Source organism: Populus trichocarpa, chromosome 4 (genome assembly GCF_000002775.5).
Source record: "Populus trichocarpa isolate Nisqually-1 chromosome 4, P.trichocarpa_v4.1, whole genome shotgun sequence".
NCBI lineage: Eukaryota > Viridiplantae > Streptophyta > Magnoliopsida > Malpighiales > Salicaceae > Populus > Populus trichocarpa.
In genome coordinates this window covers 5,878,415-5,895,199 of record NC_037288.2, presented here as the reverse complement: position 1 = coordinate 5,895,199, position 16,785 = coordinate 5,878,415, and the positions used below count along the sequence as shown (strand labels likewise).

General features: G+C 36.5%; 2 protein-coding genes across 3 annotated transcripts; one reads left to right on the top strand and one right to left on the bottom strand.

The window, feature by feature from the left end:
• The first annotated feature begins 8,544 nt into the window (after positions 1–8,544).
• On the top strand, positions 8,545–13,663 carry LOC7494362 (DNA-binding protein RHL1). Of its 2 annotated transcripts, XM_024600097.2 has the most exons (12): positions 8,546–9,022; positions 9,155–9,265; positions 9,378–9,464; positions 9,582–9,796; positions 10,261–10,354; positions 10,604–10,837; positions 11,419–11,458; positions 11,544–11,593; positions 11,737–11,785; positions 12,243–12,277; positions 12,798–12,839; positions 13,073–13,663. In XM_024600097.2, exons 1-12 carry the CDS (start codon positions 8,705–8,707, stop codon positions 13,106–13,108), a joined length of 1,311 nt encoding a protein of 436 aa, XP_024455865.2. In that variant the 5' UTR covers positions 8,546–8,704; the 3' UTR covers positions 13,109–13,663. The 2 variants fall into 2 exon arrangements, with proteins under 2 accessions (XP_052308457.1, XP_024455865.2); XM_052452497.1 differs by lacking the exons at positions 12,798–12,839; positions 13,073–13,663 and having other exon boundaries at positions 8,545–9,022; positions 11,737–11,828; positions 12,243–12,268.
• Positions 13,664–13,769: 106 nt separating this feature from the next.
• On the bottom strand, positions 13,770–16,785 carry LOC7494364 (probable metal-nicotianamine transporter YSL7). Its single transcript, XM_002305653.4, has 6 exons — positions 16,211–16,785; positions 15,948–16,111; positions 15,724–15,821; positions 15,484–15,618; positions 15,138–15,327; positions 13,770–15,051 (listed from the first exon to the last, which is right to left on the bottom strand). Exons 1-6 carry the CDS (start codon positions 16,620–16,622, stop codon positions 13,936–13,938), a joined length of 2,115 nt encoding a protein of 704 aa, XP_002305689.3. The 5' UTR covers positions 16,623–16,785; the 3' UTR covers positions 13,770–13,935.

Below are 16,785 nucleotides of genomic sequence, written 5' to 3'. Positions count from 1 at the left end.
TAGTTCGATCATGTTGTACTGGATTATTAGCTATCTCTCGTGCTGCCTGATTGTCACACTATAGTAACATAGGGTCATTGGGTTCAAAACCTATTTATGTGAGTAAGGTCCTGAGCCATAACAGTTCGCATATTCCATGTACCATCCCTTTATATTCTGCTTCTGCTGAGGACCTTGATGTCACATTTTGTTTTTTACTTCGCCATGTGACAAGATTTCCTGCAACAAATGTAAAATAGCTAGAGGTGGATCTCTGGTCAGTGAGATTCCCTGCCCAATCTGCATTAGTAAATCCTTTCACTTCCATATTTCCATGTCTTTTAAATGTCAGTCCTTTTCCTGGAGCCCCTTTTAGATAACTCAGAATTCTCATTATAGCTGTCATATGATCTTCACTTGGAGCATGCATAAACTGACTTACCACACTAACCGCATAGGCAATGTCTGGGCGAGTGTGAGATAAATAAATTAACCGCCCTACCAATCGCTGGTATCTTTCTTTGTTTGTTGGTACCTGATCTAGGTGAATGGCCAATCGATGATTTTGAACAATAGGAGACTCTACTGGTTTGCATTCTAGCATACCTGTTTCAGATAATAGGTCCAGTATATACTTTTGTTGTGACAAGTATATACCATCTTTAGTTCTTGCAACTTCAATTCCCAAAAAATATTTCAGTCCTCCTAAATCTTTCATTTCGAATTCGGTAGACAAACATTCTTGTAACTTTTTTATTTCATTTGTGTCATCACTAGTTACGATCATATCGTCTACATAAATAATGAGCAGTATAACTTTACCATTCTTCTGTTTGATGAATAGAGTGTGATCAGAGTTACCTTGGTGATAACCAATTCGTTTCATAGCTTCTGTGAATCTTCCAAACCATGCTTTTGGCGATTGCTTCAAGCCATACAATGCTTTCCGTAATCTACACACTTTTCCACTTGATTGTGAACTGTTAAACCCAGGTGGAAGCTGCATATAGACTTCTTCTTCCAGATCCCCATAAAGAAATGTGTTCTTCACATCAAATTGCTTCAAAGGCCAACTAAAATTTGCTGCTAAAGACAACAAGACTCTGATGGTGTTCATTTTTGCAACTGGAGCAAAAGTTTCTTGATAGTCAATGTTGAATGACTGTGTGTACCCTTTTGCTACTAGCCTTGCCTTGAACCGATCAATTGTGCCGTCTGCTCTATGTTTGAGGTTGAATATCCACTTGCAGCCCACTGGTTTTTTTCCTGGAGGGAGTGATACAATACTCCATGTGTCATTTCTTTGTAATGCACTCATTTCAGCCTCCATTTCTTCTACCCATTTCGGGTGTTGTAAGGCATCCTCAACCTTTGTAGGTATTCTTATATTCGTCATCTCACTTATGAAGGCTTGATGCTGTGGTGGTAGTTTGTGTGTAGAGACATACTATGTGATTGCATATTTTGCTTTGCCATTCGATGAGTACCGGTTAGGGGCCTTCCCACGGTTCTGTCTAGGAGGGAGAGAGTAGCATGAGGCAAATAATAAAAGGAAAGAGGAAGGGCTTTCAGTGTCACTTACCTCATGGATATCTGGTCGATCTTGAATATGGATTTGCGGAGAGGAAGGGGTTATTTCATCATGCATGTATTCTTCTTTTGCATCACTGTTGTTGTTTGCATTGTACTCTATGTCTTCTTTCCCTGCACCGCCCGTTGCACATGTTCTGGAGCTGGGCTCTGTATTTCCTTCCCCAGCATTACTAATTGTGCGTGTAGTGGTTTCCATTTCTTCCCCTAAAGCTGACTGCTGCTGCTCTATATTTCCTTTCCCTGAATCCGTGTTTCCTTCCCCTGAATCAGACTGAAGATCAATCCAGTTGTAGGCATCATATTGCAGCTCCCCCTGAGGACTAGAGCTGGATGGATTCATGTGGAAAAAATATTTTGTTTCAGAGAAGGTAACATCCATACTAACATGCATCTGACGAGAAGAAGGATGGTAGCACCGGTATCCCTTTTGGTGAGGATTGAAACCAAGAAAGACACATCGTACTGCGCATGGTTCCAGTTTTGTGCGCTGAGTTTTCTGCAGGTGGACATAAGCTACACATCCAAACACACGGGGTTCTAAGTGTAGGAGGGATGGAATCTGAATGTGTTGAGTGAGAGTCTGCAAGGGAGTGTTGAAGGAGAGGACTTAGGATGGCATTCGGTTGATGAGATACACATCATAGGTTACTGCATCAATCCAATAATGTTGAGGGACATGGGCACTAATGAGAAGAGCTCTAGTAGTTTCAAGAATATGCCTGTTTTTACGTTCTGCCACACCATTTTGTTGTAGAGTGTGCGGGCAAGTAGTCTCATGGAGAATACCATTGTTTTGAAAGAAACTCAAGAGTTCAGAGTTAAGATATTCTCCACCATTGTCTGATCGAATAATCTTCATCGACAGGGAGAACTGAGTGCACACTATGCAATAAAAAATTAGGAATATATTACGCACATCACTCTTGTGTCGCATAGTATATAACCAAGTCATTCTGGTGCAATCATCGACAAATATAATAAACCATCGAATTCCAGATTGGGAAGTAATTGGAGCAGGTCCCCAAACATCAGAGTGAATCAATTCAAAAGGCTTTATTCTTTTATTCAAGTTTACAGGATATGAAGTTCGATGGCTCTTGGCCAAGATGCAAACATTACACTTAAGAGAAGAACTTGGATCCAGAATGTCATCAAAGAGGGAAGGAAATAACTTTTTTAAGTAGCTAAAGGATGCATGACCCAGCCGACGATGCCATAACCAAATTTTCTTGTGATTATTACCATTGTGACTCTGAACTTGATGGACATGACCTGAAGCAACGTCATCTACATAGTATAACCCCTTCCTCTTAGTACCACGTCCAATGATCACTTGAGTCCGGATATCCTAAAGTAAGCAAAACGTGGGAAACATTAATACCACACAGTCCAATTCTTCTGTAATTTGACTAACAAACAATAAATGATTTGAAAGTGCAGGGACAAGTAAACAATTATGTAGTGAAAGATTAGGAGTGAGAACAATTGATCCTGCTCCAATGACTGGGGTAGACTCCCCATTGGCTGTCATGACTTTTTCCTTAGATAGGGGAGTCATGTATTAAAATAATGATTTGTTATAAGTCATATGATCTGTGGCACCCGAATCAATGATCCAACCTGTATCATGAACCATGGATGTCGATAAAACCACTCCAGTTTTACCTGTCGCTGAAGCCTGGTCAGTTTTCGCTAAGGAGAGTAATTCACCCGGTTTAGTGTGGTCTTTTTGGCTTATTGCCATGGCAGCAAAACTGGAAGGAATTTCAGTTGCAGTGGTTAATTTTGCTTGGACTGGACGTTTATTGCTTCTTGCTTTACTTTGCTTCCATTTTTCTAGAATCCAGTCAGGGTAGCCATGAATCTCAAAACAAGTGTCTCTGGTATGGCGACTTCCATTACAATGGCAGCAGCGCAACTTATCTTTTTTTGCTTCCTCAATAGCTCGAAGAGTGCGCAAGTTAGAAGGGGTGGTGGATTTGGAAATCATTGCAATTGATGATCCTTCACCAGTGTTCTTTGCTCCTAGCATGGTGACTTATCGCTGAGCCTCCCGTTGAATTGTATTGAAGCACTCTTCAATACTTGGAATAGATATTTTACGAAGGAGATCACTACGTATTGAATCAAAAACTTCATCCAAACCTGCGATAAAGTCATAGATTCGGTCCTTTTGAATTTCTTCTTGTCTGGTTCTAAGATCTGCAGCACATATCATCTTAATTGGTCGTCGCTTATCAATTTCCTGCCATACACTATTCAGCTCTGCGTAATACAAGTTAACTGGATGCCCATTCTGTTTCGTCCTTGTGGCTTTGCAGCGTAGCTCATAGAATTGCGACTCGTCAACCCCATCATAGAAGGTTTGAGTGACACTATCCCAGATTTCCTTAGCTGATGACAGGTCTATAAATAAACCAATAAGATGAGGCTCCATGGTTTTCAACAACCATCCTCGTACCACTGCATCTTCAGTGCACCACTTTGAGTAACCACAATTTCCTTCTTCCACTCTAGCATTCTGCCCAGTTAAGTAGCCAAGTTTGTTCAATCCAGCAGCGTGCAGTTCAAGCATACGTGACCAGATTTTGAAGTTTGTCTCATTCAATTTAAATCCAAAGGGTAAGGTGTTTAGGTTAGGTGTTTCAGTAGAGATTGATGTCTGGTTTATGGGGATAATAGAAGTATTTGTGTCATCCATGGTTGGTCCTTTGTTTCAAGACCAATTCCCAGGTGAAGATTAATGTGACAGCTGAAAAGTTAAAGGAAGATTTTAGCTTTCAACCTTGCTCTGATACCATGTTTACTTTTAAGGCTTAGGGTTGGATGTATACTCTGCATATTATTCTTCTCCTGTGGAGGGATGCCTTATATAGGCAAATATATATGTCGGTTACATCTTTTCTATTCTGGAAGGAATACAACAATGTATATCCTTTCAGGACTCCTATAGAGTATGTCTTTTATATATGGAAAACTACCCTCTTATTCGGCTAATTACATGTTAACAATTTTAACTTGCTGATTTTCAATTTTATTTCACTTTAGATTCATATAATTTTTTATATTTGATAAAAAAAAATGATTCCTTAGTAAGTTTGCTACGATAATTGTTAATATATCTAACTTTGTATATAATTTCTGTCAAGATACAGAATCTGAAGAATCATACACAGCTTTCATCATTGAACATTTATGGCATGGAGTTCGACAATGTTATGCTTGCACGTTTCTTTGTTACATTTTATTACTATTATTAAAAAAACTTTTTTGATAATTATTATTATTTTATTTTATTTAGGATAATTTGTTTCTTTTATAATTTTATTTTTTTCTATTTAGTTTAGAAAATATTGATAATTTTATTTTTCTTAGTTTATTTATAATTTTTATGTTTTTTTTTAATTTTTTCGATTTTCTAATTTGTTTAAGTTGGTTTTTAAATTTATTTAAGATATTGTAAATTTTTTAAATAAGTAAATTGTAATAAAGCTTTCTCTTCATGACATTAGATTTTTATGTTCTACCCTATTTCAACCAATGTAATCTATTATTATTGTTATTATTATTATTTGTCAATGTCGTGTTACTTGTGCTTCCTTGATTGATCAATATTATCACCAAGTACATTGTTGGTACATTTTTTAATAAATAAATAACAAACGCTCTTGCCTTACCTTACAAAACTTTGTAGCCTGCATAATTCTCTACCACACTCTACACTTGAAGCAGTGTGTGCTGGTGTGCCATTGGTGGCTTGGCCATTGTATGCAGAGCAAACGCTGAATAGGGCAGTGCTAGTGGAGGAAATGAAGCTTGCTTTGTCAATGAACGAGTCTGAAGATGGATTTGTAAGTGCTGATGAGGTGGAGAAGAATCTTAGAGGATTGATGGTGTCTGATGAAGGTATATTGATTAAGGAGAGAGCACTTACTATGAAAAATGCAGCCAAGGCTGCAATGATTGAAGGTGGTTCTTCTCATGTGGCACTGTCCAAGCTTGTTGAGTCATGGAACTAAGCATGAAATTTACTTGGTCTAGTTTAGGACTCTGTCATGTTGATCATCTACGATGCTGTTGGTACTTCGATTTTCTTATTTTACATGTAATTGTCACTTGTTATGGTGTTGTTTTGCATAGCAACATTGCTCCATGAATAAAACAAAAATATCAGTTATGGTATAGTAGAACTCTTTCTAGAACTCATTTGGCTACACGGTGTAAACTGTGTGCATAGCTAAATGAAAGTATCGTTTGGGAATGCGGTCTAACCTGTATTTCTAAAAATTTTAATTTTTTTTGCTTAAAATTAATATTTTTTTAGTATTTTTAAATCGTTTTGATGCGCTTATATCAAAAATAATTTTTTTAAAATAAAAAAATATTATTTTGATGCATTTCTAAATGAAAAACACTTTAAAAAGCAACAATAACCATACTTCTAAACACACCCGAAACCGCACTGTTTTTGCACGCCATTGCAGGGAAATGGACGTAGAGGAATCATCTAATGGCGAGGTTATGAGGAGGATTGGGCAAAACAGAAATTAAGAATCTCTGAAAACATCTCAAATTAAGTCACTTTTAGTCAACTATATCATATGTTTGGTGGCATGATCAATGAGATAAAGGTTTAAAGCCAGTGCATTAATAATAGCCAACTCAGTTATAGTATTTAAAGGCCTTCTTCCATGAAACAGATCACTTCAATTCATGATCTCCTGCACTGGCATGGTGGGCTACCTCACTTCTAGGCTGTTGCTGAGGAACATAACGAAAGCTTTTGTGCTGAAAAGGGTCGGTTGGGGTTGGCAAGACATTGCATTCCTGTTTGTTGGCCATCATTTTGAATAAAAATTCATTATACAATGGTTGGTGGGTGAGAAAGAGCTATCTCTACTATATATTTTTTTTAGTTTAACGTGGGTGTCCGGGCCAGCTTGCGCGCACCTCGATTAATCCCACGGGCCCTGAAGTTAACGATCATGTAAGCCTCCAGTGGCCATCATATGAGCAACCACAGGGCTCGAACCTGAGACCACAGAGAGAGCAAACTTCTTGATCCCAAGTTCTTACCACTGGACCACCATCTAGATAATTTCTCTACCATATATTAAATGGCCTATAGGTGGTGGTGGGTATAGAACTGCCGCCTCCTCCGTCGCTCTCCCTCCCTTCTTCAGATCAGAATAAGATGAGCATTACAGAGGTGGACGCCAAAGTTTGCATTGTAATAATTTACCTCGGGACAATATTAGGTTATATGTTTCTATCAAGCCTTTCTTTTTCTTTAAAGCTTGAAATCTTACACTCTCACAAGTGAAATACTAGGCATACGGATTAGAATAAGGGTGGATTCTAAAGCCTTACATTTAAAAAAAAAATAAAAAAGTTTTTGATATACTAGGTTTGGACCTGACTTGCCTTCAATTTCCTTTTTCATATCTAAACTCGGCGTATTAATTAATAAATGAGCTAAAGCCTCTATTGAGCTTCTACTTAGTTTTTGGGACATTTGCTTACCCGAAGAACAATATTTCACATTGCATATCTATGGTTAAATATTCCTCTAATCATTAAAATAACAAAACCGAATGAAATAGTTTTTAAATTCTTTGGTTACAAGTTTTATGTCGTAGCTCAGCAAACTCACAAAAATAATGTGAGGTCCGGGTTTAAGACTTTGAGGCGTCATAAATTATTTTTTTCCTAAAAAGTTGATAAAATTAATAGATTTTTTTTTAATCATTTGGATATAAGTTTCATGTAGTCGTTTTTTTTTTTTAAGAACAAAAGGGATGAAATACATGGGTAGGCATGCGCGCCTAACTATTTTAGATTAGTTTATCTTTTTTATTTGTCTTATTGCTCCTCTTTCTTTTATTTTTAGGATATTTTTTTAAAATTTTATTATTTAATTTGTGGTTTTTATGAAATTTTATTCCTAATTAGTATATGGTTGATAGTAAATTAATTTTCATAATTTTTAATATATAATAATAAAAAAATTAATTCAACCTGATAAAATTCATAATTTAAGGTGCATGTTTAGCTGATTGACTAAATATTAGTTAAAGAGTTAGATAAGAATTTTTCAAGCTTTAATTTTTTTTTAATTCTATTATTTAATGTGAGGTTTTTATTAAATTTTATTTTTTAATATTGAATTGATAATAAATTAAATTTTTTATATTTTTTATTATATAATAATAAAAAAAATTAATTTAAAGCAATGAAATTCAAACCCGGTAGAAATGTGAAATATTAATGAAATAGCTCAAACGAAATCACCGATGATAAAACTAGTTTATTTTATATTTTATTTTATAAAAATTCATTTCAGCATACTTGGTTTTTTTCCAAATTTTCTCTTATTTGTTTTCATGCCAAATCGGCAATTACATGTCACTAAAAGCCAAGTTGATTAAAAAATATATGCGTTAAATAGACAATAGAAGAACTACTTCAACTCTAAACCATTTCTATATATAGTTTCATATCCAAAAAATAGATTTTCAATTCAATGGCGATGAGAAAAAGTTTTTGCTAAACCTCATAAATATAAATCCTTAAATTTTAAAATCTAACCATCTCTTACATAGTTTTTAGTTACGGTATCAGTGATAAAATAAATAAAAATAATTGAGGTAGAGAAATCATGTTTTTTTTTGTACTTTTTTATTTTAAAAAATATAAAAATTCATTCCAAAACTATTATAAATATAAATGTATTTTATATCTATCTATACACGTTTTAATATCTTCTATATTTTGAGTTTTCTAAAAAATTGTGTTAACATTGTATGAGAACCTGATTAAAAAATATATTATAAAATTCATCCAATCAGTTGAAAATTTATTTATTTTTTTAATAAAACCAAAATATTTATTCACGACTCACGAGCCAATCCCATTGTTTTCTCGAGCTTTGGGCCAATTTGAAGCCAGACTTCAATGTTCAAATCCTACCTTAGCCCAGAACAAAAGCCACCAGCAAAAGCCCTCAATCTCCAGCAGCTTGCAGCCGAAAAGGGAGGCAAAATTCTCAGCTTCCCGCCTCCCAAATGCAAGAAAAAGAAACCCTTTTGTGAGAAACCCAGAGATCTTCATCGTCAAAGAGAAGGGAAAAAAAATGGTGAAATCCAAGAAGACAGAAGCCAGCAATTCTAACAGAGAAAACCCGGATGTGTTAGAGAGAAAAAGATTGAAAAAACTTGCCATAACCAACAACATAGTATCAGACGCACAAGTCAAGGCTCCATATTCATTGAACCCATCAAAAACTGTTGCAAAACACCATGGTAAAGATATTATTAGGAAATCTCAAAGAAAGAACAGGTTTTTGTTTTCATTTCCTGGTCTTCTTGCACCTATTAATGGAGGTGGCAAGATTGGCGAGCTCAAAGACTTGTCCTCTAAAAACCCTGTTCTTTACCTCGATTTTCCTCAGGTTCTTAAAAACACTTCTGGGTTTTGTTTGTTTTTGTGCTTCCATTTGTGGGTCATTGTGATTTTGGTTTTTGTTGGTGGTGGAATGGGGTTTGTGAATGAATAACATATTGTTTGTGTTTTTGTTTTGCAGGGACAGATGAAGCTGTTTGGGACAATTTTGCATCCAAAGAATAGATATTTGACATTGCAATTCTCTAGGAGTGGAAAGAATGTTATGTGTGAGGATTATTTTGATCACATGGTATGTTTCTTTCTGTCTTCTTTTAACTTAGCTAACCTGTTGTTTGTTTGCAAACTTTACTCATTGTCTTGTAAGTGTGATAAGTAATTTGTCCATTTGGTGATGAGCCTAGATTATATTTTCTGAGGCATGGTGGATTGGAACGAAAGAAGAGAACCCGGAAGAATTGAAACTTGATTTTCCCAACGAACTGTTTGAGGTTGTTTCTTTTTATTTATGTCTGTCCTTTTTTTCTTTTTTGTTATATTTTTGAAAGAAAGGGTTATGGAAGATATACTTGGTAATCTATTTTTTCTTATTTGATTGTTGGTTTCAGGGAAAAGGTGTTGAATGTGATTTTAAAGGTGGGGCAGGAGCAGGATCTGTCAATAAGCAAGTACTTCAAAAGAGTGGTGGAACCAAATATGTAAAAGAAGAGTCTCCTGAAACTGAGCTTGATGATGATTTATCAGATGATAACAATGATTTTAAAGATTTGAATGAAACTACACCAATTCGGCAATCTGCAAGAACTTCTGGGAAAAAATTCAAGTAATGGCTTTGCTTTTGCTTAATACATACTTACATACACTGCTTAGATTGTGTAAAGATGATGGTAGTTGCTGGATTTTCTCATTGTTCTAAATACTGAGTTTGTATTATTGAGTACGCTTGCTGTTTCTCTAATTAAGCAATTGTCTGGATTCTTATTGATGGTTACCATTTCACTTTCCTTTTTGTGATCTTGTTAAACAAAGGCTAATCTTGAATACCTCTTTAGAAGGGAAAAATAAAATAAAAATCATCTTGCAGAGTTCGGTATAGCAACGGTCACTGATTGTCCTAAGTAGCAATATCAATTTTCCCTAATGATAAATTGGTGCAGTTTCTGTGACACATTTGTTTGCCATTTCTTAGTTATCTGCTGTTCAAGTTTCTATTTTAGTAAATCTCCAGTTAACCTTGCATTTAGGAATATGGTAGTGTAATTCATCTTCAGCCTATTGCTGAATCAGGTTTACTGAAGTTTCCTCGGGAGATGATTATGCTGAAAGAAGTCCTGATGCCTTGGGGGTGGAGGAGGAGGAGGAGGAGGAGGAGGAAAAGAAAGTAAGCTGAATGCTTGATATATTTTTAAGAAATCATAAGGTTGATACTATCATAGTTTCATGTAATTTGATCAGTCAGCATGGCATTCCATATGCTTCTGCTATTGCAAGCTTTCAGTTTTACATTTTTGTCTAATTTCTTTACTTCCGCTGCTGCCCTAGGAAATATTTTTTTTATTGGTTTTTCATTTACTTATTGAAGCATTCCTTACTGATCATTTGATTCCCTGATCTGTCTTCCATTTCCCAGGTGAAAACTAACATGTCCTCTGGTCTTGACATTGAAAGTGAAAGTTCTAGAGAAGGGAATCATCTTTCTGAGCAAATTCAAGCATCTATAACCAAATCTAAAAAGCTTTCTGAGTCTGCTGCTTCAGTGACGATACCTAAGGAAAACTTGTATAATAGTCATGGTTCACTTGTTCAGTCAACCATATCCACGCTGTTCAAGAAAGTGCAGGAAAAGAAGAAAGTGGTGGAAAAGGTTAGGTTTGACAACTTTGAGGCTAATAGCTAAATATGCTGTCTAGTCAGAACTTGTTGAGAGGCTATAATCTGTAGTATTTTGCTGCAGTCACTGAATAGAACCATATAGGTGCGACATGCTAGAGTTTAGAGTTGTATGAATGCACTTATCTAGGTAAACTTATCCCTTTTTAATAAGGTCTATATAAAGCAACAGCAGTAGTTTTATCATTTCTGGGTGTGCCTTCTTATGGGTAGAGCATACATGTAGCACATGTATGCTATTTATGCATGGTACTATGCATACATGCAAATCTGTGTGTAAGATTTCTTGTTTGAATTTAAGCTTCGTGTTTATCTATTACTAGCAATCGTTAGCATAATATAAGGGGACTAATAGTTCAGAGGGAGTCATGACTGCTAAACCCTCCATCCAGCCTTATCCAATTGTATGCTTATTTCATATCAAAATTCTCTCATTCATGTCCACTTTCCCCACAATTTTCGTCACTGCTAACAATATCTTATTACTAGGATGAATTTGAATAAAACTAAGTCTGTTAAAAAATTTTAACAAGAATTATTCCTTTCCATGACCAGGAGGCACCGAGAAATTCAAGGAAATCCTCATCATCAAAAGGTTTCTACCTTTCCTGTTTTCTTTTCTTAGTATGCAATATTGAAAGTTGAAGATTCAGAAGATATGTACTTTTGGTATTCCACAGTTTCTGATCAGAAGTTGCAGAAAACTGATTTGAAAAGGAAGATTGATCTGGTGAGAGCTAGCTTTGAATTCTGATCTTCTTCACTCTCTTCTCCAATTTCAGTTTTGGATCTTCTTTTCCTTACATAGTTAGAACTGCTTGTCATGGAGCAATTCGGACTCAACTTGTGCAATGTATGCATTTCGTGTTGCAGGTTGAAGCACCTAGGAAAAGAGGAACAGTGACTGAAGGGAAAAAAGCTGGTTACTCTCTTGCTCTGATTGTTTAACAGTTTTACAATTACAGGTGTTGTCTTGATGAGGATTTTATTTTTGTTTTAAAAAACATATTTCAAAAAGGATTTACTGTGTTATTTTTTGAAGTTTCCTAGTCCATTTTGTATGGTGCTTAGATCAGTGCATCTAAAGATGTTACCGTTCATAATACTTGGGAAAGGCACACATTTTTAGCCCTGTGAGTTTTTCGGCATTATGTTTTTTTTAAAAGAAACCAATGAGTTTTCTCGTGCAGACATGTGCATGTATGCACAAATGTCCTCTGCCTATAATGAAGGTTACTCAATTTAAAATATTTTACCCATGTTGACGTCTTGGTGATTCTTCATTCTAAACCTTAGTATGCTTAGCCTAGGTTGATATTCCTAAATAATTAGGTAGCTTCAGCAAATTTATCTAACCATTGATTCTGATGTTATCATAGGGACGGGATCCAAGGCAAAGAAGAAAGTGAATGAGGTATGAATTGTTTTATATTTAAAAATGATTTCCTCGATTTGTGTAGAATAAAACAAGAGAATGTTTCTGTTTTTTTTTCCTGTTCATTCAAGGATGAAAACCTTATGATTAGATTCCTCAACTCTCGGAAATGCCTCTCTTAATTTGACAAATAGCCAGTAGGCATGTATTCATGTGCTGAAAGGAAGTCTCAGTCCTAAAAGTGCTAGAGTATCAATTTCTTTCTTTGTTTTGTTTTTGTTTTTTTGAAATTGGCATCCATGTTTTATTATTTTTCACAATGGAATGAATCTTTATCATTACTTACGTGGAATTGTTTTGGGACTTCACTGTGTGATCGTTTTCCTTTTTGTTCACTTTTTTCTTCTCAATTTTGGCAAACCTCAACCTGTTGGCTAATGCTCTAGAAGTCCATGCCTTCATTTAGAAAGCTCACTGTTCATGGATCCTGTTTGAGGATCAATGTTTTCCTTTTCTTTGTATATTGATGTGTTGACTAATGATTACAAAAACCATGCAGGTTGAAGATGATGACATTGAAGAATTCTCAAGCTCATCACAGGTGACATCCCATCAAGTTCATGTACTTTTATATTGTTTTGCAAACTTCAGAGTTCAAATTTATGTGACATGAAAATGTGCAGAAATTTGATGTTTCAATTACTGCAATCTTGTTAATTGAAGCAAAATTGTCAATATTATCCCTTGACACTTGTTGGTGAGTGGGCATTCTCGTATATGTCGGCATTTATAGGGTTTGTTTTCCTAAGTTCGTTGTACTATACATTTTCTCAGGGTACTGAAGGAAGTGATGAAGATTGGGAAGCCTGAGATTGTAACTCAACTTGAGTGGATGGAAATACCACAGGAAACCTTGAACTTGCATATAGGCATTTGAACATCCAAAATTCTCGTCTGTAGGGAAGGCATGATGCAATATGTCTGGATAGTATTTCTTGGTTCTGTTCCAGATGCAAATTTATTCATCCATTTCTGATAATGGCTTTGGAACTGGCAAACATAAGGTTCAAATCAAATATTAGAAGAAGAATCAGTCAGTATGCAGCTTTGCTCAGCCCATACGATGAGTCAAATTCAGGAACAAATTTCATGAATGGGGTTTTCTTTGTTGTACGATTCAAAAGCCAGGGACTTCTCATTTGTTGATTTGCCAATTTCCTTAATTATACTATAGTCATTTGCAATGAGGGCAAGGACCCTGTGATTGGGGTTCGGTTGAGTTAACTTTGTTGTGTTCTATCGTTAGTCACTAACTCACTATTGCTAGTTGGCTCTTGAGACAACTGCTGATATTGCCTCTTCCTCGTCAATGTCCTTTTACAGATTTTATTAAGAAACCTCAATAAACTCCACAAATCTACTCAACATTGTTGCTGCCTTGCTGTAATGAATGAATTTTTTTTCTTCCTCGTTTTAGTGCGATTTAGGCAGCCATGTTGGGGATTGAGAATTAAGGATATGAATACATATATATTGAACAGAGGTGTTACTGATAAGGTGGGAAATGTTAATTTACAGATCACTTCAGTATTTTACAACACGGGAGGAAGAGGGAAAGCAGGAATTAAATACTTGGAAGGATATTTAAATGTCCATTGATGCACCAACAAGCATGTCCATGTATGAGGCTCTTATGACTAGGATCCTATGAAGTTATCAATCCTGGTGCTGGTTGCCCTAGAGAAGAACCTCATACAAATTGGTGCTTTAACCCCTGCAAGAGCAAGTATTGAGCTCGGCAAAGTCCATATTCCATCCCCACAAATTAAACCAGAAGCTACAGCTGGTGCAAAAGCATCTGCCTTAGCCTTGTTTATCCTTCCCCAAACGTACAAAATCAAGCTTCCAACACACATATCAATGGCAAAATATGGCCCGATATAGAACGGTATCGCCATTGCCATTGGAAGTGGAATGAACTTTGCAAATTTCTTGCATTTCCTCTCCATTACATCCTTGAATATGTTGATGAGAATAGCTCCACAGAAGAAGATGTAACAAAGCTTAAGGCAATTCTTTGGTAGACTTGAGAAACCCTCTACCCCCAATATAGCCATGTTACGGTACACAACAGCATAGGGAGCGGGATATTGACTGCCAGGAAGGCCGAGGTCATCAAAAGCCTTGTAGAAGAGCCAAAAGACGCATGGAGAGATTACACAACCCATTGCTGTGCCGATGACTTGACTGACAAACATGGATTTAGGTGAAGCCAGGGTTAGATAGCCTGTCTTGAAATCTTGCATCAGGTCTGAGGCTGTTGAGACAATGTTCATCATGACTCCACATGCTGCTAATCCTGCTAAAACTCCACCATGTGCTGCTCCAGCCCATGCCCCAATTGTGAAAATGGCAAGTTTTCCATATGTGGATGCGAGGGACCAATCCGTTAATCCACATCCGTAAGCATTGCAGAATGCTAAAGTTGGTGCACAAGCATAGATGACCAATATGTAGTACCACTTCAGTTGGGGAAAGATGTGTGGAAGAGTAGCTGTAGAGACGGCAGCAATAACAACGTAACCTGCAACAGCAAACCATGTCGGAATTTGATCTTTTAGAAATAGTTGGGTGCGACGCTGGTCATCGTAGGAGACCGTCAAGGTCTTGGGAGGAGGACTGCCATCAACTGGAAGAGCCATTTTGGGGTCTTTGCCTTGGAGTTGAATAAATAAGCCAATGAGGGTTCGGCTTAGTACCTTGCAGAAGTTGTACAGACCATCCCCCAGGATCATGGCAATGGATATAAATACCTGAAATCAGAATTTAAGCCTTACGGTAATTTCCATGAAGGGTGAAAGCTTTCAAGAAGCAAGAAGCATATCAGAAATGTGCATACCTTGTAACCTTGAAGACCATGTAAACTTTTCGGGCTAAGTTCTGCAGAATACCAATCATTCTTTCTAGTTTCTATCAGAGGCCACATTAGACCCCATGAAAGAATTCCTCCAAGCAAGACAGATGCATTAATAATGTATGGACAAATCATTCCTACTCCGACATATGTTGCTGAGAAATCGAAGAAAAACCTGTAGAAAAGACCATGACAATGAATTAGCCAAAGCATTCAAGAAAGTATATGGAAGCACAACGTACCTTGGTAATGAAGACAACTTTTTCATGACCAGTACATGTTTCTTAATTCAAAACGAAGAATAAGAAAAGAAATCAAGAAATGTACTGACATGTTGTCATATGCTTTGAGTCCAAATGTAGGGAAGTTGGCAAATCCACAGTTGTCTTCAGCCTTGAAAAACCACTGGAAGAAACCCCATAAAAAGCTGAAGGAGAAGAACTTTCCGAGAGCTCTTACTTGTTTCCTACGAAAGTATAGAACAGACAAAATCAAGATGATAAAATGTCCTAATTTTCATGTCATCTTCACAAAAACCAAGCAATACAAGCTCAGTACTCAGTGCTCTTACTTAGCTAGCTTGGCTCCTTCAGGGGTGTGGAAGCTATTGATAAGATGAGCAGTCGCAGTTCCACTCGGATATGTTAATTTGAAGTCTATGACCATTATCTGAAACCAATTGGGTTACGAGATTTGCAGATCAAGAATGGAAAGACAAACCAACAATTTGTTTCAAACATTTGTGCAATATTCATATTACAGATCAAGAAAGATAAGTCTTCGTTGCGTTAGTACCTTCCGTAAAGGCACCACCGAGAAGAGACCGAGAAAACTAACAACAAAGAGAAAACCAATAATCCATCCCAAAGCTGGATCTTTGATATCTTTCGCGCTAGGTTGATCAGCTGATTCCTGGGCAATGCGTCCACTCATTCCGAACAGGTAACTTCCAAATCCTCCTATTTGTTTATTAAAGAATAGAATGATCAGGCTCTAACATGAAAGATAAAAGCATACAAATCAATGTTAGTACATCAGAGTAACATCAAAATTGTTACCGCTAAAGGCGATGCCAGAGGAGGCCACAACACATGTCTGGATGACAGTGTTCTCTTGTCTGGTAAATGGTTGCTTCAAGAGGCCACAATTTTCCAGGAACCTTGTCCATGTCTTCACAAAGAAAAACCCCAAGAGGCCAGCAGAGACATTAAGGGAAGGAATAATTCCTGCTGTGAGGTTCAGCTTCATCACTATAAAGCTGAACAATACGCTCAGTATAAAGCTCACCCCAAAGGCCCTCCATGTCAGCTGATTTCTCCATGATGGCACTTCTTGTTTTGCAAATATCCTCTCCACTGATTCCTCTCCTTCTTCCTCTCCTTCTGGTTTCTTGTATTTGTTGTTATCATCATCTGCAATTTCCATATCTAAACCATTCTCTACTTTCTCTTCCCTTCCATTTTGATCCATTTTTCTTATCACTATGACTATGCCTTCTGCTTTCCACTACACGAACAACGCAGGATCTTGCCTTTTAAATTACGAGATCGGAAGATAAGTTAAACAAGTAATAATCACAGCAAGGTGAAATTAAGGATTCTATGATAAACTATGAATATATTTGCATGGGGCC